Below are 25510 nucleotides of genomic sequence, written 5' to 3'. Positions count from 1 at the left end.
TATGATAAGAAGACTACGATAAACTGATCGTGCTTCTGTTCTGGTCGTCTTTGGTTTTTTTTAATTTTTTTTTAAATTAGGTTTGTGGAACATGCAAGTAAATAACCACCCAATTAACTAAACACAAGTGGAAAAAAAACTCCTGATATCCGCAATAGTTTCGTGTCGACTTCAATAAATATATCCAGCCTTTATTGTGTAGAATTATGTTCCTGCACTCCAGAAACGAATGGGTTAAATTTCAAACTATGCAAGAAGGGAGGCCTGTGTCTTTAAAGTTTATGTAGCAACAGAGGGATTGCAGGCATAATACTATTGGGGCGGCAGATCACTTACTTCTGACGTCCCAAAGCCTCAGGGAGTTGGCTCAAGATTGCTAGTCTTTGATAAGGTCCTTGCAACTTAGTAACAACTTTGTTGTTCCAAAAATAAGACAAAAATCAGTCTGACGGCTTCCCGAGCATTTCTATTGATTATCCACATTTTGCGTTCGCATTTTGTTATTTGCTTTGCGAGGGAATTCGCTAATACGAACTTATAAATGCCGTTTTCTCTTTAAAGCGCAACGGAGAATCATTGTTTTCTATGTACCTTTCGGGACCAGGCCGTCGGTTCCTTACTTTGATGTCCACAGTTAAACCTTCAGCCCAGTTCGTATTGGAATAGCCTATAGACGAGATCCGTCGCCTGCTATGACTGCTTGAAACGCTACCTGGGGAGAGCAGAAGCGGGTCCTTTTTTTAGGCGAAAAAGTCACGTTTGCATTCCCCGTCTTTGTGAGACTCGAATAGAGTGCCGCCTATGAACTGAAACTGTGGATTACTTTTTTTTATTGCATTATTCAATTGGATAATATCAAGAGGATTTTTGGTGGAGTAAACCCATGGATCGGTGGTAAGTTGTTGGAAGAATGTGTGCGATCCGAGCGGTTGTCACCCTGCGCGTTGCTTTGATGTTTTGTTCAGACGCTTTGAGGTTGGGGGAAAATGTTTTATGTGTGTAGGCGAAAAAATACGGTAGAAATGGACGGTTAACAGAAATCGATGTTGTATCTAGCGTGCGCGTTTCAATGTTTTTTTCATAAGTAGCCTAGTGATATGGATCCTTTCAGTATCCAGCTGGGCAAAGGGAAAAACTTAGAAAAGTAGCCTGTGTTTGATTAGTTTTACCTCCTCCTCCTCCTTGAGATCGTGACACCCCCTGTGATCAAAAAAAAGGATTGCCTGTGCAGCCTACTTCGGGGTCAGTTGTCGAATGGGACGAGTGTTCATCAGACAATCCTTTCTGTACTAAGGACACACATGGGCTTTTTAGATACATTCAGACGTCCCTCGCATTCCTGCCCTTTGACGGATTATTGTTGCGTTCATTGGGAAGCGTTTTTGTTGGACTTACAATACGCCGTAAAAGAAGACTACGAATAAATGTTCCGAGCTTGCTTTTCGGGTCGCTGTGTCCACATTTTCCGCTTTTTATACGACTGTGGATTGAACACACAATGGTATGTGAGTTACAAACGTTTCGAATCACGAATTGATTTCTGTGAAGCGAGCGTGTATCGCGAATGTAGCTGGCTACATGTATGCGCATAGATTGCTAAACATTTGATTTCATCGCTATTTGGTTGTCTTTGTTAGCATTGTAACTGAATAGTTAGCCTGCGTTATCATTTGATATAGTACGCCTATCCTCCTCCTGCTTTAACGGCGAATGCGGTCTATAGCCTTACTTAAACGGTGAAGTGGGATAATCTTATAGGAGATCGGTAGGTGTTTGTGGGTATCGACTTCTCATTAAGATAGCGAGCTAGTGTGTTCGGAAGTTCAGCAGCGCCAAAGTCACATTTCATAGGCGTGATCTTGCGTATTGACTATGCATGCATTGGTAAGTTTTTATTGTAATTTTGTTTTTGTTGTTGTTGTTTTTTTTTTTTTTGGCGTGACCTACATTAACGCCGATTCAGTTATTTTGCATAAACTACTTGTATATTTAGGTTAGCCTATATGGTGGGAAAATAGACTTGAGTTCGTTTAATTAGCCAGCGTAATGGTGCCGCGTTGCTGTGTGAGCTCAATGCATTTTGGTATAGCCTACGCGTGAGTTCACGTAGGAAATATTGGAAATCGGTGGAATTATTATCGATCGGTCATTAAACGCATGGATCACTTCCTTTTATCGTTGAGTTGTGTTCATTGTAATTTTATAAGGAAGTCGTGGTATGTTTTTAGAACTTGCGGTTAAGGTTTGTCTGTGGGTAGCCTGTGTGAAACGTCAAAATATTTAAGCGTTCCGTTTCTGACCTGGGCGACAGCATTTCTGTTAATGTACTATTGCCTAAATGGAGCACCTGCTGCAACATGCTCTTAATTTATATTCTGTAAAGAAGGTAAGCGATCGGCTGTTGAGGTTTGTGGGTTTTATATTCGATAGCCTTTGAGTGCCTCTGAACGTGGACTACTAGCTATATTGCTCATTTTTATTTGTGTAAATCTGATTATCCACATAATCGTGGTGGAAATATTCTTTCACGTTCCCTGTTTTCTTTCGTGTAGCCTATTTTCGTTCTTAACCTGTTTGAGTTCCCGAAAAGACCGTAGCCTAGCCTACTTCGCGTCTTGCTTTGAAGTTTGGCGGATCTGGTTTTGATTAGATCAATACTTTCTGTTTCAGAGAGAAGGGCTGAGAGGCTCCCCCGCTGACTTAAGAGAGTGAGGAGATTACAGTGGAGCTCAGAGGACGCGCGCGGCACATAAGGAAACGGGAGCTGGAGCCATGAGCAGGGCTCTCGCGGACCACATCAGCAGTAGCTTCAGAGAAGATGCCCCTCGTCCGCCGGTCCCGGGGGAAGAGGGAGAGGCGCCATGCCACGCCAATCCCAGCAAATTTGCCATGATGCGACCTCAGAATAAGACTAAAGCGATCGCCGTGGCTCCTCCCGGGTCGACGCCGAGGAGAAACGAGGATGGACTAGGGGAACCGGAGGGAAGCGCTTCCCCGGACTCGCCGCTCGCTCGGTGGACCAAGTCTTTGCATTCTCTTCTGGGGGACCAAGACGGCGCTCACCTTTTTCGTACATTTCTGGAGCGGGAGAAATGCGTGGACACTTTAGACTTCTGGTTCGCCTGCAATGGTTTCAGACAGATGGACCTCAAGGATACCAAAACGCTACGAGTTGCCAAAGCTATTTACAAACGGTACATCGAGAACAACAGCATTGTTGCCAAACAGCTGAAGCCTGCGACTAAAACCTACATACGGGATAGTATTAAGAAGCAACAGATAGACTCCGCGATGTTTGATCAAGCGCAGACCGAGATCCAGTCAACAATGGAGGAAAATTCTTACCAGATGTTCTTAACTTCTGATATATACCTCGAATACGTCCGTACCGGGTGTGAAAACCCTGCTTATGTAAATCATAACGGGCTTGGGAGTCTCAAATTGATGTGTGGGTATCTGCCCACGCTGAACGAGGAAGAGGAGTGGAGTTGCAGTGACTTAAAGGCGAAAGCCTTGGCTTCTGTTGTTGGGCTATCGGCTAAAGCACTTCGGGCAACTGCTTCCATAAGAACGGCAGAGGTGCTAGAGAATGGGTACAGGTAAGATTGCTGCTCACATCTTTAATTGAACGATTTACAGCTACAGAAATGGCATGCGTTGCGAATTTCATTGACCGTTTAGTTCAGTTTATTTAATCTGTGATTTATTCTCTCCCAGTGTCACCTTTAAAAAAAAAAACGATTGTTTTAATAGGCTACCTGCATGTGCTATTTATATCGTGGATTGTTCAAGCAGAAACAACGCACGTTTGTAATAGCATATCTTTTTCATTGTGTTCTGTTAAATGGGTACGATTGTAATTTTTAGTGTTGTTTTAAGATTTGCATTTCACTTAATATTGAGAAACACTGAGATCATCTCCAGTGTGTTCACATTCAGTGCCTTCTCACCTGCCTCGCATTAAGTCAGAGGGGGAAACATCAATGAAACTGGTCTTCCTTTTAAGTAAATTGTGTCTTGCAGGCGGCCCTCTGCTGGCTCGCGCCAGTTTCCTGCACTTTGAAATTGTTCCGCAGATAGAGGCTCGTCTTGCATGAAGTTCAGAGACCAAGTCTGGCTGCAGCTATATCAAAGTGTATGATGCCATTGCAAAGTTATGCGTCAGCCGCGCTTCTATTTTTTTATTCGATTTTTTTTAATACTTTTTTTTTTTTTTTTTAAGTCTGCCATTGAGTTGCACTTGGCTGACAATCCTCAGTGTTGTAAATGCCCAACGGTCACACTGTTCGTAGAATAGGATATCCAATATTTTCTTCACTTTGTTTTGCGAGTTAATGGCTCTTTTCGGAAATGCCTCTCTCTCTCTCTCTCTCTCACACTCTCTCACTCTGACACACACACACACACACACAGCGAGAGCCAAGGTTAGATCCCTTTGTAAGGAGATGAAAGATAAGGCATTGTTGGAAAGCACCCACACTCTTCTTAAGATCGCTTCCCAAATATTGTCTGACAGCTGCTAGCTGTCTTCATGGGGAACGTAAGTTTGTGGATTTTATGCATCCATGTGCATCAAAAGGGAATAATAAAACTTTTAAAGGTATTTCTGTACATAAAAAAACACATCTGTGCACAATTAGAGTACTGCTAATGTCTTGATCTTTATTATTTTTTTTAAAAAGCCTTCTGCAAGCATTTTGCTTTTGATTGTAACATTAGCTTTTATGATGTTTAAAAAATATGTTTTTTGTTATATAAAATAGGCCTGGATTTCGCAAATCGCATGTGAACTCACGAATGAAAAGAGAATTGAGGATGGGTATGCCTTCCCCAAAACTGGCTAATTGTGCTTTTTTTTTCTCCACTGTACACTGCTGGATTTATGAACTTTGTGTAGCAAAAGTATTTTAGTGGTGTGTGAGTTTTCGTGCCAGACAAATGTCTGGCAACTGAAAGTCAACTGTTGGCACTTAAGTGGGCCGTAGGACCCACGCTCCAGGATAGAAAGTTTGAATAGGTCTCAGGGCAATGGTATGAGAAGCTGGCGGTTCCAGTAACGCTGGCCGTTTCTTTTAGAGAGCGAGATTGTTGACACGATGGAAGCATCTCTTTTGGGGTCCCGCCGTTGTCGGTGTGGTCTAATCTCCCTCTGAAGAAAGAGAGCGAGGGCCCCCATCCTCTCCGCCTGCTCCACACCAACTCTTTATGTCGCTAAATTTCCATCTGAAACATGTGGAACTAATTTCACCACAGCTCAGATTCTCCCCCCCCAACTGAGCCATTCCCCCCCCCCCCCAAAAAAAAACCCACCACCAGCACCGCTCTTCGACCACCACTCTTTTTTGCTTATGATTTTTATACCTTTCCCCCGACTGTTTTATCTGTCCTTTTTTTTTTTAAAGAAAAATCCTACGGACAGAGGCCGAGCGTCCGTCCTCTGGTGAGAGAGAAAAAGGGAAAGGAAAGACAGGAAGGGATGGGGGGGTGATCATGAAAGAAAGAAAGAGAGAAAGAAAGAAAGAGGGGGAATATGTGAGCCCAGCTGTGCTAAATACCTGACTCTTTGCAAGAGCCTCCAAAGGTCAGGTTTGAGCTGGGGCCTACGGCTTTAGTCATGCTGTGTCTCTGCGCTCAGCTCTCCGGCCAGTAGGCACTCTCGTAAAGAAGAGGCCCTCCTTCCCCCTTTCTGTTCTTCTCTCTCTCTCTCTCTCTCTGTCTCACTCTCTCTCTCTCTCCTGCCCAAGCTTTGAGCTCAAGTTTTCTTTCCCCCCCCCCCCACCCCACCCCCTTCACCAGTGAAACAGGAATGCATCACAGCAGGAGAGAGAGAGAGAGAGAGAGTTTGGAGGGCGGAGGAGGTGGGGTGGTTGCTGGAGAGAGGGGGCTGAGGAGGGGCCCAGAATTAAGGGGGTGGTGGTGGTGGTGGGGTGGGGGGGGGGGGTGTGCAGCTTCAGAGGGGTTGAAACGTGCAGGACCAGGGGCCTTGCGCAAACAAAGGGTCCAGAGATGGTGGAACAAGGGGAAGTGCTGCTGTCCGCTCACACAGCTGTGCTGCTCACTTAACTTTCCCCCAGCATGCCCTGTTCCAGGGGGGGGAGGGGGGGGGAGGGGACATGAAAGAGAAAGAGAGGAGGAAAAAAAAACCCACAGATCTTGCTGTCACATTCCAGAGGCCCTGAAGCCGTGTGGAAGCAACTCTAATTATTAAAATCCGTACGCCCTCACAGAATAAAAACAAAGGCTCTTGTTTTCAAATTTGGATCCATGTGTCCATATACATAAGCCACACATTAGCATAGGTAATTAATTAGCACATATCTCTTAGACTCAATCTAGTGTGATTGTGTGTGTGTTTTTTGAGAGACCTGGATATGTTTTATTGTTGATTTGCGTTCATCAAAACGACCTTTTGGTTTCTTTCAGATCCCACAGGCTTGGTGATCCTGCGAACCCTTATCATGTCAACTCCGGGTACGTGTTCGCCCCCGCCACCAGCGCCAACGACAGCGAGTTCTCCAGCGACGCCATGACGGACGACTCCATGTCCATGACGGACAGCAGCGTGTGAGTGTCCGATCGCAGCGTTTATGTCCTAAAATTCCCCCCGACCGTACGTTAAAAACAAAAAAAACATCCGTCTGTCCGCCAGTTCGCTTTCGGCCGTCCGTAAATCCACAGGAACCTGTTTGTCGCTTTCGCTAATGCTAACAGCGTCTCGAGCGGCGTGAGCCGGACGGCTTTTTTTGGGCTTTTTTCCGTGCTTTAGGCGGCCGGGCACAGGTTAGCGCGCGGTTTGTCCGCGGGTTCGTTAGAAGCGGACGTCGAAGCCCCCCCCCGCCCGTTTTGAAAAGCCAGGTTCCCGGGTGCCCTCTTTCGGGGCGGCGGCCCGCGGCTCGCCGTCGGGGCGGCTGGTAATGAGCGATAGAGGCGGCGGCGACTGCTTCGGCCGTCCTCGGATGTTATATTTAGGGAACGTAAGAAGGCCGCAAGCTCGGGCGGGAGCGTTGACGCGCCGTTGGTTTCGGAGTCGGGTCGCGGCGGGGCCTTCGCCCGCGATTTTAAGGCCGCTTGGGTGCGCTAACTGACGCTTGGTCGCGCTAACTGACGCTTCGGCGCGCTAACTGACGCTTGGGTGCGCTAACTGACGCTTCTTTGTGGAAGCGGTGGCGCGACTCTGTGGCTATGCTGCGTTTTCAGCTCCGAACCAAAGCTGCTTTTTTTCTTCTCCCCCCCATGTCCCTGACTTCAACTCCTGTTGGACTCCCAAATCCTCGGCAGCAAAGGCGTCGCAGCTCAGATGTGCTTCCTGTGTGCTCGTCAACACGTCCAGTCACATTCAGCTTAATCGAAGGCTTTATTACACTGACCTGTTGCTAAATTCTGTCACCTTGTAATTCTTAGTCTGCGGTGTGAAGTCGCTTGTTTGAATTTGCTGTGGACAAATGTGTCTGTTATTTTATCATCCAGGTCAATGACCTGTTGATAACCTCGGAATGACCATTATATTAAGTGCACTCAGAAGGCTACATTTGGGATGACCCATCTTCCATGCATAACATTTTTGTATTTGTATTTTGTATATGACAGAGACCTAGTTGAGTTTGTTATTATTTGGTGCCTTGATCCCTGGTGGAGATGGCACCATTTATGTGATTATTATTAAGTTTGTTTTGAAGTGTTACTGGAATTTCTTTTTTTTTTAATTTGGAGGACGTTACTCTTCTCCCAAGAACAGGGATATCCCTCCCAAAAAATGCTTTCTTTTTTTTCTTTCCCATCATTGCTTTGTTTTCCGCTGAAGGATATGGGGGGGGGGGGGGTAAAATCCCATTTGTGCCTTAAGACAAACTCATTGAAAAATGTTGGCAGTGAATGAAAGACGCCTCGCTCGCACGGCGGCTTGATTTCCTCCCTGCTGCGGCTGGCCCGGTGAGATCATGTGTCAGTAAGGCATTCACGCGAAGGGGTGGGTGGGAGGGGGGGTGGGGGGGTTAGCCGTTCCTGGACCCCAGGACCTGGTCACCTGGGATCCACAGTGGCAGGATTAAGGACCAGCCCCCCCGATCGCCACACCGAACCACCCTTCTCATCCACCGCGCCCCACCACGCACCACCCCGTCCCGTCCCCCCCTCCCTGTCCCATCTCCCTTTTTTTTTTTTTTTTTTCTTTTTTTTTTTTGCAGCAGTGCCAATTGTAGGAGCGCGCAGCCCAGTGCGGGGAGTGCGAAATAAAGTGCGCGGAGGATGAAAGGCTTCCACTGAATCGCTTTCAGCCCATTGTTGGGCTCCGGGAGCTTAGGGGGATAAGAGGGTGGCTGGCTGCTTTGAAAATTACTTGCACAAGTGAATAGGAGATCCCCATAATGCGGACCCATGAAAGGAGCCTGGCTGTTTTTCCTGCCTCCACAAAGGGCTGTCCGTGGCCGGCTGAGGGAGGCCAAGGGGAAGCCTGCTTGATTAAACTGCTGGGGGGGGGGTGTGGGGGGGGGTGGATTAATATTTTTTGGTGGGGGTTGGGAACTGAGATTGGTGTTGGGTTGTTGGGTTGGGGTGGGGTGGGGATGGTAGGGAGGGGGGGGGGGTTTGGGGGGTTGTGGTGAGTTGTGGTGAGGCGGTTGGTGGAGTTGAGAGTGGGATGGAGTTTGGGACGGGGGTATTGGTCCTCCCCTCGCGCCCCGTCTTCCTAAAAAAAAAAAAAAAAGAAAAAAAAAACCCAAACACGCATTTGCGAGAGCCTCGCCGTGCTTTCCCAGGCTGTTCCGCGGGCGGCTCCCCGTAGCCGAGGAGAGAAATCGCCCCCCGGACGGACTCGCCGTGTGAAGAAGGTGCGGGAGCGGTTTTGTGGGAGCGGTGAAACGTAGAGGACGCGGAGGCGCGTTGGGCCGCGTCTCGGCCGCTCTCCCGGCAAACGAACGCAGTTTGAATCTCCCAATTGCGAAATTTCCACGCGCAGGTGGCACGCGGGGGCATTGACTTCGGCGGGTCTGCCCTTTTTCCTCTCTCTCTCTCTCTCTCCTCCTCTGACTCTTTCTCATGTCGCCGCGCTTAAATAATAAATAATAAAATAATAAATAAAAAAGAGCTTCCTCTTCGTTGGGGGAACAATTTGATTAGCGTGTCTCTTTTATTACGGTTAAAAGGCGCAGCGTAAGTCTGAATCCCATTTTTAGATAAAGAGAGAAGAGGGAGGGAGGGGAGGGTAGATGAGGGGAGGGTAGATGGGGGGGGGGGGGGGGATTTTTTGCTTATATCTTATTTATGGATTTACTTGGACACGGGGGAATGCCGCTGTGCCAACTTCAAACATTACCTTATCTTACAAACCAGCCTTTTGATGTTGCAGAGATCAGAGGCTCTCCACAGAGCCGCTGCCAAGCGGAGATGGCAGCGAGCGTGTGTGTGTGTGTGTGTGTGTGTGTGTGTGTGTGTGTGTGTGTGTGTGTGCGCGTGCACGCGCGGGTGCGAGGTTTCAAAGGCCCCAGTTAAAAACGGCATTTTGGGCTAGGTCACACACACACACACACACACACACACACACTTCTGAGTTTGAAAAAGCGAGCGAGATAATTGGCCTGGCTTAAATGGCGGTCCACTGCTGACTTTGTTGGCCTGCCCGACGGGGGGAAGAAGGGGATGGGGAAAGAGGAAGTAAGAGGAAAAGAAAAAAGAAAGTTGATTCTTGCCGTTTTATGTCTGTATGTATGTGTATATATGTGTGTGTGTTTGTGAGCTGCAATATTTTTATCATTTTCCTGATAGGAATGTCATCAAAGTTGCGGCAATTCGGCTGAAATATTTCGCTTATTATTTCTTCATGTGCTGCAGAAGGGCCGGTGTTCAGCTGACAGGGCTGCGCCTAAACTTCCCAAATGGAAGTGCCTGTCACTGTGTGCTGTGCTGCATTTTAGGGGGAGTAAATTGAGGTGTTTTGATTGGCTCTTTGATTTTCTTTAATGTTCACCTCAGGGTTGCTCCTGCCAGTGTAGGGTCTTCACTTTAGTTGCTAACGGTCCCCCCCCAGGGTATCCTGGGAAGGGTCTGCTGTTGCTAATGCCCTTTTGGGGGGGGGGGGGGGGGGGTTGTCTTGACACAAGTGTGAATGGTGGAGGGGGGGGGGGGAGGGGGTGATCTTCTCTTGCATGATAGATCCAAAGTTTTGTTACCTGTTGCACCTCCCCTTCGGGGCCGGTCAGATTTGGGAAACCGAAGGTGCGTGAGGCATGGTTGGGAGTTTTCTTGTGCATGTGCCTGCAGTGCTTGACCCACTTCTCCCCCCCCCCCCCCACCTCCATTTTGGCAGAGATGGGATCCCGCCGTACAAGCTGGGCACCAAGAAGCAGCAGCAGCGGGAGATGCACCGCAGCGTCAAGATGAACGGCCAGGTGCCTCTTCCTCACTTCCCCGTAAGTGTCTCTCCGAGCCCCTGCCTGCCCTCAAAACTTTCTGATCCCAGCACCCGACCGGTTCCTGCCTCCATTGGGAGTGGGTCCCGTCCCGTCCCGCCCCCCCCCTGTCCCCCTCCCCAAGTGAATGTTTTGACAGAGTACTTATATTTTTTCACACAGGAACAGAGACTCATTTTCATATAAAAGTCAGTAAATGAAAGACAGAATTAGCATACCATTTTTTTATTTCTTTTTCAACATCCCCACCGCCCCTTAGGTTCCCTAAAGCTGTCAAAAATACAAACCAGTCTTGTTCTCATATTTTCCCCACCTCAAAAAAAAGCCTTTCTGGATAATAATAATAACGGCTGATCCCAAATAAGGATGAGCCAGCAGCGGATCAGGACGTGGGTGCGGTGGGTGTCGGGTCGGGTCCCGTAAACGAGACTGTTCAGTCCCGGGGGCTCCCCAAAATCAACGGGCTCTTCTCGGTGGGGCTTTGATCTGGAGATGAATAGAGCCAGTTTGTGTAAAAGTGACAACTTCCAACAGCGCAGCCCCCCTTTTTTCCACAACACCCCCCCCCCCCCCCCATCCCCTCGCCTCCCCCCCCCCCCCCCCCCCAATCTTTGGATCTGAGCAAAGAGTCCCAGTGTTTTTTTGTTTTGTTTTTTTGTGGGGCGGTAGGGGAGGGGGGGTGGAGTATGTTGGGCGGGGGGTAGGCTGCTCTAGGCTCAGCGCTTCAAAAAGGCAATCGTGGGGGTTGGGGGGGGGTTAAACGTGGTGGGGGGGGAGGGGGGGGGGGCGGTGTGCACTTGGGTACATGATGGCAGGGGAAAAAAAAACTGGTAAAACAAAACCGTCTCCGTCTCCTTCAGAAGCGGCGCCCCTGTCCCTGCGACGAGGCGCACTTTCCGACGGCGTGGCGGGAGGGGAAGCGGCTCGTTGCCTCCCTCCCTTCTTTCTTTCTCTCTCTCTCTTCCTCTCGCGCGCTTTCTTCTCCCGGTTTTTAATGTCTCCCCTCTGATTCGGAGACGGCTTGCCCCCCCCCCCAGGGCGCGGCGGCTCCAGGCAGCGGGGCGGACGGGGGGGGGGAGGGGGTCCCACTGCGGCGGATAGCGGATCCCCAGCAGCCGCTGCCTTCATCTCCCCCTTCATCCTCCTCACAAAGAGATGAGAGGAACCGAAAAAAAGCCAAATCAAGAAAGCGGCGAGGACATAAAAAAAATAAAAAATAAAAAAATAATGCACATATAGTTAAAAAAAAAAAAGAGCTGGTGTCGCTAGTGTACCTCTGAGGTGCCCAGCGTGCAGTCAGGAAATAAATTATCGCTTCTTCTTCTGATCTCGAACCGTTTGACTCCTCTATCTCCCCCCCCACCTCCCCCCCCCCACACCCCCCTCTGCCTGCACACATCTCTCCATCTTATTTTTTCTTTTAATTTTCTCTCTTTTCTCTTTTTTTTCTTCTCCTTCCCGTCGATATCTGGCTTTTATTCTGAGGTTTTAACGCTCCCGTCCCCGCCCCGCCCCTGCGTGCTGTTTGATGTTGGGCAGAGGGGCCTTTGAAGCCGTCTGACTTCAGAGCGCGCGCTGATGGCCTGGTTGCGCTACAGAGGGAACAAGCGGGGGCCCCTCGGAGTGCGACCAACTGCTCACCCCGACGGCAGGCCCCGCCGTTCGCCGTCAGGCCGGGCCGGGTCGGGCGGGGGGGGGTGGTAGGGTGTGGGGGGGGGGAGTTTGGCGGGAGAGGAGGCGGAAAGGGAGGGTTAGCGCGTGGCCCCGTCCGGAGAGCGAGAGGCAGCCATGGCGGACGCTTGGCCCCGGGGACAGCCGGTTCGTACCCCCCCCCCCCCACCTGGGCTGACCGCGCCTCCCCCTTTGTCTCCCCGCAGAGGACGCACCGCCTGCCCAAGGAGATGACCCCCGTGGAGCCGGCCGCCTTCGCCGCAGAGCTCATCGCCCGGCTGGAGAAGCTGCGGAGGGAGAGGGAGACCATGAGCTCCCTGGAGGAGCGGCTGCAGCAGATCCAGGAGGTGAGAGGCCCGGACCTCCCGCTCGCTGAAGTGTGTGTGTGTGTGTGTGTGTGTGTGTGTGTGTGTCTCTGTCTCTGTGTGTGTGTGTCTGTGTGTGTCTCTGTGTGTGTGTCTGTCTGTGTGTGTATGTGTGTGTTGTGTGTTGTTGTGTGTGTATGTGTGTTGTTGTGTGCTGTGCATGTCTGTGTGTGGTGTGTGTCTGTGTGTGTTGTATGTAGTGTGTGTGTGCATGTCTGTGTGTATCTGTGTGTGTGCGTGTGTGTATGTATGTATGTATGTATGTATGTGTGCGTGTGCATGTCTGTGTGTATCTGTGTGTGTGTGTGTGTGTGTGTTGTGTTGTAGTGGTGTTGTGTGTGTGTGTGCGTGTGTATGTGTGTGGTGTGTGTGTCTCGTGTGTGTGGTTGTGTGTGTGTGCAGTTTTTAGTGATTAGGTTGGTCAGTTTCTCCCTGGCACTCTTCAGTGCTTGGTTCCATCCCATAACGCAGTTGTGCATTGTAACTGTTGTTTCTGTGTGCACGTTTGCTAACAGCGTGGGAGAAGTGACAGAGAGAGAGAGAGAGAGAGAGAGAGAGACAGAGAGAGAGAGAGAGAGAGAGAGAGAGAGAGAGAGAGAGAGACAGTCTGGGCCAAGCTTTTTGGCTTCGTTTAGCTACATTCTCAGGCTCCTCATCCTGGGACCCTTTTCCCTTATCTTCCCTGACATGCCCTAAATTCTTTAAATAGCGCGCACTTAGCGGCACTCAAGTGGCACATCATCGAGTGTGAGTAAAGTCTGCATCCCTTTGTGTAGCGAACCTCGCCTGATACATTAAACGTGTACCAAAAGACCTAATTACCGCGGCAACGGCTCTCAAATGGGAAGTGACTGGGGGCTTCGCGACGCCGCCATGCGAGACCGGCCAATCACGGCAGCCGTCGGAGCCGCTTGTCGCCGCCTGTTACGGCGCTGACGTTGCGGCCCGCAGAAACGCCTCTGAAGATTTGGATTTAAAAAAAAAATTTTAAAAAAAAAACGTGTTATACAGCCAAGACAATCATGGGGAATTTAACATGAGACGCGCTCGTATTAGTCGTGAATGAATTCCAAAACGGCGAGGCTTGAAGCTGGTCCGCTGCGCGTGTCATTGGAGTGATTTCGGGTGGTCTGACGCAGTGCTTTGCGTTTGTGTGTGTGTGTGTGTGTGTGTGTAGGAAGAAGAGAGGGACGAGGGTGAGGTGCCAGGCAGCGCCCCCCACCACCCCGCTCACCCCCTGGGCCTGCTGCCCTCCGGGTCTCTGGAGGAGGACCCCCAGGTCATCCTGGACGAGCACCTGTCCCGGGTGCTCAAGACCCCCGGATGCCAGTCTCCCGGGGTGGTCCGCCACTCGCCCCGGTCCCGCTCCCCGGACCGGCACCCCGCCCTCCACGGGACGGCGCTCGCCAAGCCCCTCCCCGGCCCCGCCCCCGGCTCCGCCCTGGGCCCCTACCCGCTCGGCTGCGGGGTGGGGAAGGCCTTCCTGGCCAAGCAGTCCACCAAGCACATCCACCACCACTACATCCACCACCACCACGCCGGCCCCAAGACCAAGGAGCAGGTGGAGGCAGAGGCGGCCCAGCGCATCCAGTGCCTGTGTCCCGCCGGCGGCGGCGGCGGCGGCGGCGACTACTCCTCCTACCACAAGTGCCGCGGCCACGGCAAGGAGCAGCCCGCCAGCCCGGCGGAGCTCGCCCTGGGGTGAGTACCCCCCCCCGCGCTACGCGTGTGCCTCTGCCCCGCCCGGCAGCGCCACCCCCTGTTCACTGCAGCTACGCCTTCGGTCGCTGTGTAGTCTGAACCCAACTCCAGAGCGTTTCGCTTCATAGGCAAAATGTTGCTTGTACTGATGGAATATTAGATGACTGGTGTGATATCCAAATGGAAAACAAGGGCAGGTCAGAACCTAGTATATGGCTGGACCTCTCCAGGCCGACCAATGGCGTAACTTCATCACTCAGTCAGTCACTCAGTCACAGACATTCGCGTTTGTAGGGCTGGCCCCGCTGTTGCGGTCCAGCCAAAAAAGGAAACATCCTGTATGTTTAGTCCTTGGCAGATGGGCCGTGGTAGCACGACGGCAACAAAAAAGATGGAAACTTTGCAAGATGGCAGCCAAAGACTCAAAATAGCGGGGATCAGTGGCTTAGGGCTCAGCTATTCTGGCCTTTTCTGTTCTTCTTTTTTTCTTTCTCGCGGGTGGAACTTTATGTAATTTTGTTCCAGTCGATAGGCAAAGAAACTTAAAAGGAATTTTACTATCTTAACCTTTGATGCCGTTTCTTTTTATGATTCAGCCGTGCAGAGGAACATCGGTTTTTAGCCGAACGCGGTATAAATTATGAATTTTGCAGAGAGACCCTCTAATCTCTGCGGAGCTCCGCTCTGTCGCTTTGCGGAGGTGATGGAGGCGCGGGCGTTGACGATGGTCTTCTTTTCGTTTTTGGCCGCAGGCGCCCGGTCGCCCTGTCCAGACGGCCGAGCAAGGCCAGCGAGGGGGCGGCCCAGCCGAACGGCGAGGGCGGGGGGGGCGGCGGCGGCGGCGCCTCCCCGCAGCTCCCCTCGGACGGCACGGACCGCTCGCAGAACGTCTGGCAGTGGATCCTGGAGAGCGAGAGGCAGAGCAAGCACAAGCCGCAGGCGAGCGGGGCGGCGGCCGCGCGGCTCACACCACACCGGGCTACACACACACTACACGCACACAGGTTATACACACACAGGCTACACACGCACACTACACGCACACAGGCTACACACACACTACACGCACACTACATGCACACGGGCTACACGCACACAGGTTACACGCACACTACACACACACACAGCCTGCACACACACGGGTTACACACACACTACACACACACGGGTTACACACACACTACACACACACGGGTTACACACACACAGTTCACACCACACACGTTACACACAATTACACCACAGGGTTACACACACACCAGGGTTACACCACCTACACACACGGTTACACACACATGGGTTACACACACACCAGTTACACACACACGGCATACACACACACACGGGTTACACACACACCAGTTACACACACACTCGAGTTACACACACACCAGTTACACACACACACGGGTTACACACACACACGGGTTACACAAGGTGCAACGAATGCGCCTGCTCTGTGGCCTTTATCTCACATGGCTGCTCTCAGTCATACTGCAACACGTTCCCAAGATCGTGAACTCAGCTTGACACGATGACTAGATGAACTCGCGAGTCGTGACAGGATCCAGCCGGCCGATTCGCTGGCGGTTACGATGCGGTAGTCATCGATGAAGCAGTCACACGCGCTCTCTCAGAGCCCCTAAGCGTTGTGGGTAACGTAAGGAGGAGGGTAGGCGGCGCTAACCGTCTCGCTTTGGTCTCTCCAGCGCTCAAGGCATCAAGAAGGCCTACGCCACGGACTCCTCCTCCAAGACGCTCCCGGGCCGGACGCACTCCTGGGGAGGAGGAGGAGGCGGCGGCGGCGGCGGCAGCCACGCCCGCGCCCACCATCCCGCCCACCCCTTCATCCAGGACCCCGCCATGCCCCCCCTGCCCCCGCCCAACACGCTGGCCCAGCTGGAGGAAGCCAGGCGGCGACTGGAGGAGGTCTCCAAACCCCCCAAACAGAGGTGCGGTGCTAAACTAAGTCCTCCCCCCCCCCCCCCCCCTTAGTCCTGGTCTCCCCTCTTTTGATTGGCCAGGCTCTTGAGTGATCTCACGAATCAAATGGTTCAATTCCTGCAGTTGTTTGCATGCCAGAAAAAAAACCTGGATTGAATTTCATTGGGCCAAATGTTTTTAAAGCCAATATGACTGAAAATGGACAGAGCATTCCCACAGACTATTGACGGAAAGTGCTTCACATCTGCCTGCCTGCTAGTCTGAGTATGTGGAGACGGTCTCAGAAGCCGTCTTGTGACAGGACATTCTGAAAAGCTCTCGGAGATGCACGGAAACTGGTATTGTGTCTCGGTACACTGCTCCGCGCGCCATACTGAGTTGATTTTGTGTTTGTCAGGCATTCAACATCGAGCCTTCAAAGAGACAGGAGTCATTCTGCGGCTTTCCAGAGTGGAAATGCACCTCTATCAAGTCCCGGGCTTCAAACAGAAGAGTATGTTTTTTTCCCTCTGTTCTACATCTGTGTCCCTGATTTTTTTTCTTTCTGTAAAGCTGTAAAGAGGTATTATGGGTCAGCCTGTATCTAGCTTTGAACTCGTTCGTCTCTCACGTAGAATTTTTCTGCGAGTACACACGCACACACACACACACCACACACATACACACACATCATAAGCACATCAAGTCTTTCCTGCAAGACATACACGTACACATACACACATATCATAAGCACATCAAGTCTTTCCTGCAAGACCTAACATCAACAACTTGCCCCGCTACCACCACCCCCCCCACCCCACCCCCCCCTCCCGTCCTTCCTCTCGGTCTTCAGCGGGGCCCGTGTTTGAAGTTCAGCCGCTGCCACCTGACTGCCAGCCTTTTTATTTTTAATTGGCTGACCTTCAGTCTGCCAGCTGTCTCTGGCTGGCGGGCCCTATCTGAAGCTGCGATACAAAGCCTTGGAAGTGAATGAAGAGGACTAAATTACTCCGGGCCTGCCCTTCGGCGACCCCCGTGACCCCCGCAGCGCCAGCGCACCTTCTGCAGAGCGCCGGGCTCCCGACCCCCCCTCCCCCCCCCCTCCTGCTCCGCTAGCGGCCAGGCCAGGCCCCCGCGCATTGGGGCTCACCCCATCCCCCTGTCCCCCGCACATTGGGGTCACCCCAGCCCTGCCCCCCGCCATTGGGCTCACCCAGCCCCCGTCCCGCACACACGCCACCGCACGCACCAGCCCAACATCGGCAGGGTCCCAGCGCAATAGCACAGCCTGTCCCGATGAGAGCTGAGAGCTTTCAGTGCTGTTTCAGCTTTTAGCTGTTTCTGTAAATAGTTTTATTTATTTTTTATTATTTCCCCCCTTGCTGTTCCCCTCTTGCAGTTTTGAGGGGGTTTTGTCGTGTGTTGCCCGTTGTGAGTGGCAGACACGCTTACTTACCTGGTGCCGATTCTCCGCAGGTCAAAAGAGCCAAAGAAACAGGCCGGTACCCATGGTGCACTGGGCACTGAGCTGGTGGTCACATACTTCTTCTGTGGAGAAGAGATCCCCTATCGCAGGATGATGAAGACCCACTCCCTAACCCTCGGACACTTCAAAGAACAGCTACGCAAGAAAGGCAATTACAGGTAAATGGGGCTCGTTTTACTTCTTTAGTAAATGATGTATTTCCTGGGAATGTGTTTATGGTCATTTTATTTTAGAAGTATTGTGGGCGGGGAAGTGATGTTTTTTTTATAGAGGTTGTTTATATGGCATTGGATGAGGTGCACTGGGGTTCCACTGTGATGTCTTCTGATGAAGGGGGAGGAAGGTGGTCCCCAGCCTTAAATATTACAATATAAGGGTAGATTTCACTTTTTAGACCTTGTCTGAATTCAGAGTAAACCTGGAACTGACCTTTGTGTGCCTATGTCTGTGAGAGACAGAGAGCATTTGAGAGGATTTTGCGCATTTGGTGTATGTGTGTGTGTGTGTGTGTGTGTGTGTGTGTGTGTGTGTGGTGGAGAGGAACAGAATGGGAGGGAGTGTGAGGGGGTTGGTATTTTTCACTGTACTGAAAGGAAAAAGAGAATTTTAACTAGAGCGATTTGGTCACATCTGGTATTGATTTCCATCGCCAGGCACACTTAATAAGCATGTCTTTGAAGCTCAGCCCTTTCATTTCATGCACAAAGACCCGCGCGATCGGGTAGGCGCTCAAATTCTTCCGCGATTGTGTCAGGCGGCATCACATGCTCCTCTTTGTTTTATAAGAACAATATGAATGCGTGCGTATGTGCGTATGTACGTGTGTGTGTGTGTGTGTGCGCGCGGTTGTGCAAGATTCGCACAGAAGACGGGGAGAGATCTGTCGGTTTGAAACGGGTCGCTCGCTGTTCGCCGGCGTCAACAGGAGTGATTGATCTCTGCTTTGAACCGCGTAGGGGTGACGCGAGGAGTGTGCTTTTTTCGTAATTGCCAGATCGGTGTGTAGTTTTCTCGACGGTTTCTGGATTTTGGGAATACGCACACGGCCGCGTCCGTAGACGTAGAGGTAGGCGCGTCCGTAGGTCACGCACGGGGTCGCGGTGGCGTCCCCGGTCACGTGCAGTTCTTTTTGGGAAAGAGGCGCGAATAAGAAATGGAATTTTAAAAAAATGAAAAACGCGTTTTTTAAGGCCGATGGCTTTAATAGCGGAATACGTGTGGAGTTGGTTAATTTCAAACATGGCAGAAATTCAACAAAGAACAGTGCAGCCCGGGCCTGCCAGATGATATTGGTGCCAGATGTTGCAAAGAGAAAATCTTGCCACATAAAACATGTTCCTATGGAAAGACTTTATTCTCCTCCTCCTCCTCCTCCTCTTTTTTCAATCAAATAAGGGCCGTGTTTCTCGTTTGAAGCTTTTGTGGGGGAGGATGTTGCCTTTTCCCCAAGAAATGAGGTTGTAATTATGTGAAATGTCATACGGCTTTTATTTTATTTGATTTTATTTACGAAAAGTTCCGTTTGGGCTCGGCCTGGAGTGCCGTCGACCGTTTCCGAAATTGCGTCGCGTTGTCGCGGGAGAAAAACCGTCGGCCTTGCAGAGAAATAAAGCCGCCTCTTGCTCTATTCTGTTCTCTTGCAAATTAAAAACTAAAACTAAATGTGTTGATCCCCCCCCCCCTTTATCTGAATGGTTTGAGAGGCCTGCTAGATGCCATATTCCCCTAACCCTTGCCTTTGTTTGTCAGACGTTTTGCTTGTTTTTATTTCATTAAAATGTACACAAAAAGAACACGCACGCAACAAAAAAACAAAACTCACACGCGTTGTTTGTCACCTTTACTCGGCAACTTCACTTGTAAAACGCGAGCTGTAGGAATTCCAGGGCTCAGCATTGGTGCAATGAGGCATTTTTCCATTACAAAGCTAATCATTAAAACTCCCCTGCTGGTTCCTCCCCTTTTTAAAGCAAAGGGGGGAAGAAAAAAAAATCATTAGCAACCCAGCGGACTCACAGACACAAAGTGAACCCTCAGAATTTTTTTCCGGGCCCTAGCTATGTGACCCCGCGACCTCCGGCGGACCCTCGCTGTCTGAGTTACTGCCCGGGCCCGGCCCGGGCCTGGCCCCCTCCGGCCAGGCCTGTTTCCAATCTGCCAGACACGGGGGGGGGGCGGCGGAGGAGGAAACTGCTCTTCTCTCTTCCTCCTCTTTCTCTTCTCCTCCTGCTGATTGGAGAGTAAGGGAGAGAGAAAGCAGACAGCGTGTGTGTGTGTGGAGGTGTGTGTGTGTAGGGAGGTATGTGTGAGGAGGTGTGTGTGTGTGTCGGGAGGTGTGTGTGTGTGTGTGGAGGTGTGTGTGTGTGTGTGTGTGTAGGGAGGTGTGCGTGTGTGTGTGTGCGTGTGTGTGTGTGAGGAGGTGTGTGTGTGTATGTGTGTGTGTGTGTGTGTGTGCAGGGGGGACAGGCAGACTCGCAGGCACCCGAAATTTCAACCTTTGCAACGGAGAACCCTTCATTTGAAAGCGGGCGCGCTTTAGAAGTTTCTAGACAGAGGAGTTCAGAGACAGAGAGGAGTTCAAGATGGCTTCTAATTAGATTTATTTTTTTTTTATTTAATGAGACCTTTCTTCGGAAGAGATCCTCAGCACGATGAACGGAGTGGTTGCGGACTGTGGCTTTTTTCTTCTCAGGCTATTATTTTATTGGAAGCTGCAGTTTTTTTAAATGGTGTTCATGTATGAAACGACTGGTTTTTTCTTTGTGATGGAAGGGAGGAGCAAGTTTAAATGTTGGGAAAATGGTGAAAGCTCTTTGTCCTCAGGAGGCTGTTACGTACTTCAGTTTTTTTGACAGCTGGCTTACTGAGAAGATGGCCCTGCAATTGTACATTTTGTAGAGCTTTGCTCGATCAGAAACGCACGAATCGCGAAACGGACGACGCCACCGACGTCCAATGACGCGGCTCTGTTTGCCGGCCCAGTCGTTCTAACCCCGCCCCCGTTTCCTTTTCCGTTCCAGGTACTACTTCAAGAAGGCGAGCGACGAGTTCGAGTGCGGCGCGGTGTTCGAGGAGGTGTGGGACGACGGGACCGTCCTGCCCATGTACGAGGGCAAGATCCTGGGCAAGGTGGAGAGGATGGACTGAGGCACGCACGGACCGAAGTACCAGAACCAAACTCTGGGGGGGGGGGGAATACAGCATCGCCCCCGGGGGAGAGATTTGACTCTTGAAGATGCCTCACTGAGAGAGAAAAAAATAAAATGAATAATTAAAAAAATTAAAAAGCTTAATAGATATAATATATCCAGCACACCACAAGGCACAAGAATCTTTTGAAGGAACACGAGCCAATGAAGTACGGGAAGGAGGGAGCAGGGAGACCCTCAAACCCAACCCCCAAACCCCCCACCCCGCCACCCCCCAGCCCATGACTTTTTAAACCAACCAGCCTTACAAACCCAAGGAGAAACGGTATTAGGGACGGAGAGTGGAGCCTGGAGCGGGGCTCCATGGGACAGTGGGAACGGACGGGACGAGGGAGAAACACTATGAACATAACCACTGTTTGAAGACGCAGACGACTGTTTCGCTGTTTCGAGAAAAAGACTGCGGCGCACGGACCGCCCCGGTCTTCCCTGGCCGGTCGCGTACGGACTGGCGCGGGGGGGGAGAGCCCGGTGTCGTGCTCCTGCTGCCCCCCTTTTCCTGCTCGTTTTCAACGTTCGTTATACGTGTGCATATACATAACTGCATATATGTATATATACATGTATTATTATATAGTGCTTTTTTTTTTGTCATGATTAAAGTTTTATAAATATTTATTTAAAACTGTCGTCCCCCCCTCCTACCTCCCGCCCCCCAACCCTCCCGCCCCCACCCCCCCATGTCCTGAATACGGACTAGCTGCTTTCTGTAATTGGGAGAAAACGATGGTGATCTTTCCAATGTTATTAATGCAAGGCGAGAAGCCCTAGCCCCAGCGGCTAACGGGCTGTACCAGGAGTCTCTGGAGGCGGATCGCGTGCCAGTGTCCTCCGCCCTGGGCTCCTCCGCCGTGGGGTCCTCCGCCCTGGGGTCCTCCGGCCTGGGGTCCTCCGCCCTGGGGTCCAGCGCCCTGGGCTCCTCCGCCCTGGGGTCCAGTGCCCGGTCCGAATCAATGCTGCTGTCTCTGGGTGTCCTTCGGTTTTTAAACGTAGAAACAGGATTTCCCGCACCGTCCCGACCTTTTTATTTTTATTTTTTATTTTTTTGAGTCCAGTGCCTTTTTTTGTGTGGACCAGGCGTCGCACAAGAAGAAAGGAATGAAGAAGAAACGTTCTTGAGGAAGTAGAATAAATTACAGAGACCTGGAGCGCGCGGACGTCCCGACATCGGACGGCACGAAGAAGTGTTTACGTTGAGCGGAGCGAGCGCACCGAATCGATCTGTGGCTAAACGAGCGTAGTTCTCCCCCCTGGAGCGGCTGCCAAACGTGGAAAGGGCGGCTGAGAGTGTTTCCACATCGGACACTTAGCTATACTCGGCGCCATCTTTGAGAGAGAGCGGGGGCACTCCATAGCGACATCGCGTTGTGAAACACTAAAAAAAAACAGAGCTCCTGTACATATTGTAATTATGCATTGTAAACATCAGAAGAGGATACACTATCGCTAGTGTTTTATTAGTACAGCACCTGTGCCTACATGGGCTCCACACCGTGTGTTACCCTGCTTCAGGGTTGAGTATTCCCTTGGTTTTCAGAGGGCTTTATGTTGAAAAGATATTTTTATGCTTTTAATATCTTGTAATCATGTTTTCTCTTTTTTTTTTTTTTTTTTTTTTTTTTTTTTTAGTTTGTGTTTTATGAAATGTTTTTCTTTTTTTTTTTGCCATGGCATTTTATTTTTATTTTATTTTTATTTTTTGTTCTATCTAAACTGTAAATTATGCATTATATAAAGAGTTTCATTTAAAGATTACTTGGTACTATAATTATTGTAATTATTAAGAGATGTAGCCTTTATTAAAGTTTTATATTTTTCAAATGAAAGCTGCGTGTCTCCTGGCGCCTGTGTTGTGTGCTTGCGGTGTCTTTGGCAGCCCTTGGTGTGGCCGACGAGGACAGGAAGTGGCTTGTGAGCACAGCTAATGTGCTGGAATGTTGTAAACCGGCTCCCGGATTGGCCGTTTCCATGATACGCACGCTGCGGCTGAGGGAGCGATTTCAGTTGGAGACTTTAAACTGCAGCGTGTTTTTGTGTACACGCTGAAAGGAAATGTCCTCTGTAATACAGGCATGGTAGCGCCCAGGCTGTGTAATGCCATTCAGAATGCTGTTTAGAAACCGTGGACAGGTTCAGTTAAACGGTGCAGCACCGAGTCGGTAGAGGTAGCGGCTCCCATGAGGAGGGTTTTCAGAAGAATGCATCAGGTGGAGGATTATGTGGCAGTGGGTGGCAGTGTAGTATAATGGGTTAGGAGCTGGTCTTGTAACCCAAAGTCACCGGTTCGATACCCAGGTAGGACACTGCCGTTGTGCCCTTGAGCAAGGTGCTTAACCTGGTTTGCTTCAGTATATATCCAGCTGCATAAATGGATGCTGTGTGAAAAGTTGTGTAAGTCACTCTGGATAAGAGCGTCTGCTAAATGCCTGTAATGTAATGTACTGGATTGGCAGGTGAACGTTCATGAGCCGTGTATTGAGAAGGCGTGTTCGATCCAACCAGGAGACATTGACAATGAACAGCGAAAGGTCATTGGATCACAGTGGGAACAGACGCTGGAAAGATAGGGGGAAAGTAAACGGGTAACTACCTATGTTACCTGTTTACTTTCCAGTATGATGGTATGCTCCACAATTTAGAAATACAGTAACTATATTTTTCTTCACGATACTGACAGATTTCTTATGAACCCCTCAGTGGCTGTTCCTTTACATTTACCGTTCTTTACGTCCCAAAAGCTCATCAGTCTTGGTGGTGAGGATGGGGGTGGGGAGGGGGGGGGGGGTGAAGACCCAAACTGAAAAGAGGTTGGCCTTTCAGGCCGTGTCAGAAGACGCCCGATGACTGTGCTTTCCTGGCCACTTCGGGAAGTCCACTCCACCACTGGAGGGGCCAGCGTGTTCAGACACCGACTGGGTGGAGAGGCCCTGCAGGAGGGTGGAGAGGCCACTCAGGTGATGAACCCGGAGGAGAGCTATAGTGTAAGATTTGTAGATCACCTGAGGACGTGGTGGAGCTGTTCTCTTCACTACCCCTGTGGAGGTAGTACCAAGGTTTCAAACTCACTTCGCTGGCTGCCCATTAATGCCCACCTCAAGTTTAAAACCTTGGCCCCACAAACTGGCCTTCCCTAACTGGTCAGGGCAGCAGAATCACTGGCTCATCCTCCAACACACATGAGTGTAATGTAATGTTAATGCGATTCCCAATAGTACGCAGAAGTGTTTTGCGTTAATGTCGCATTGCATCATCCAGATTGTTTTTGTGCTGTGCGCTTGTTGTAATTGATAACACGTGCGGCCTAAATTGGCTCTGAATGAGGGCATCTGCTGAGGGCCTTAATGAGTGAATTAATGCAGGAATTGGGGGTTGAGCTGTGGCGGTATGCACAGGGGTGGACTTTATTGGCATTTTAAGATGTGTTTGGGGAGAAAAGCAGGCTATGTTTAATCCCTAATTCTTTGCTTGGATAGCACAAGTCTGTTGCGAGACACACTGTACGGAGAGGGGGTGTTCTCCGCCCCACCCCCCCCCCCATTCTCATTTCGTTCATTAAAGGAAGGAACACAGCCGTGGGGAACCTGTTCGCTCGGACGCAGAGAGAGAAAGCTGTAGTGCTCGATGGACATCTCCTGAAGGTAAGAGGTTTGGTTGCGTGTGTGAACGCACATCTGAATACTCTTGACGCCTACATTTTATTTTTTCCGCCTCACTTCTTCTTCTGTGTGGACGTGTGAATCAGGTACTACCCCTATGACTGCCCTGGGACGAATTAGGGGGGAAATGGGGCCTGTGTGGTTTTCGTTTTAGCTAATTGGAGGATTAGAACACACTGGAAACTTGCCTTGCCTCCCACAGACAATACAAACAAGTAATGAAGCACTCTGGACCCTGGTGAGAAATCTCCGGCATATTTGTTTCAATTATCTCGCTTTAATTTGCTCTCCAGTTAAAATTAATAAATGCGGCATTAATTTAGTCACCAGAGCCCTTGCTGTGTTTTCGAGAGTGAGCTGGGGAAGTCGGTGGATACTACAGTGATTACTGACAAGCTTACCAGCGAACATCTGCTTGGTCTGGGTAATTATTCTTCTTATAAAGAGTGTACTTGCCATTAGACATCATGAAACTGGAGGCAGACATTTTCACCCCAGCACCTCCCACCCTCCCTTTCACCACTCAGACTTTACATTTTTATTTAAAAAGTCGACGTAGCCTCACTTTCATTCGATGGGGAAATCATGAGGGAAATTATTCTCACATTTCTAATGGTTTGGTTAATGAGTGTCAACTGCTCTGTACCAGACACCCCCCCCACCCCACCCCCTGCCCCTCACCCACCAATTCAGGATACATGACCTTCCCCTGAACAAAAAAAAGAAAACAGAAACAAGTGAGAGACATGTATCAACAATCAACACTGATCCCCCCCCCCCCCCCTCCCCTCCCCTTCGTGGTGTTTGTCTAATCAGAGTGCTAACTGTCCCATTCATTTCGCTGTGTGTTGTAGTAATTGGCATTTTGCATGGTTCTGGCCATTGTAAACATGTCTGTGTGAGGCTGTTAGAGCTGGCAGCCTACATTAGCTCGCATGGCAGACGCGGGGCCATTGTGCCGGTTGCCTTTGTAGATTCGCTGCGGGTTTTTTTTTTTTTTTTCGAATCGCCTTTTCATGCGCAGGTCCTTGCTAATGCAGTTAATTGCCAGGTAAAATCATTTCTCGGCAATCCATTTAATTATTCGATTGTACAG

General features: G+C 50.3%; 1 protein-coding gene across 1 annotated transcript; it reads left to right on the top strand.

Annotated features, from left to right (window-relative positions):
• Window positions 1–320: 320 nt before the first annotated feature.
• LOC135249029 (axin-2-like) lies at window positions 321–22584 on the top strand. Its single transcript, XM_064324260.1, has 11 exons — window positions 321–894; window positions 2671–3599; window positions 6424–6564; window positions 10301–10403; window positions 12281–12421; window positions 13617–14140; window positions 14893–15078; window positions 15847–16092; window positions 16482–16577; window positions 17540–17707; window positions 20570–22584. The coding sequence occupies exons 2-11, from the start codon at window positions 2773–2775 to the stop codon at window positions 20694–20696; spliced, it is 2559 nt and encodes an 852-aa protein (XP_064180330.1). The 5' UTR covers window positions 321–894; window positions 2671–2772; the 3' UTR covers window positions 20697–22584.
• Window positions 22585–25510: the final 2926 nt, after the last annotated feature.

Source organism: Anguilla rostrata, chromosome 2, assembly GCF_018555375.3.
Source record: "Anguilla rostrata isolate EN2019 chromosome 2, ASM1855537v3, whole genome shotgun sequence".
NCBI classification, from domain to species: Eukaryota; Metazoa; Chordata; class Actinopteri; order Anguilliformes; family Anguillidae; genus Anguilla; species Anguilla rostrata.
Note: the sequence above shows the minus strand (reverse complement) of the source record. Positions and strands in the feature narration are given on the sequence as shown.

Coding starts and splice junctions, on each gene's coding strand:
- LOC135249029 (XM_064324260.1), top strand. CDS start 2,773: ATGAGCAGGGCTCTCGCGGACCACATCAGCAGTAGCTTCAGAGAAGAT. Junction 3,600..6,423: donor GTGCTAGAGAATGGGTACAG/GTAAGATTGCTG, acceptor GGTTTCTTTCAG/ATCCCACAGGCTTGGTGATC. Junction 16,093..16,481: donor TCCAAACCCCCCAAACAGAG/GTGCGGTGCTAA, acceptor TGTGTTTGTCAG/GCATTCAACATCGAGCCTTC.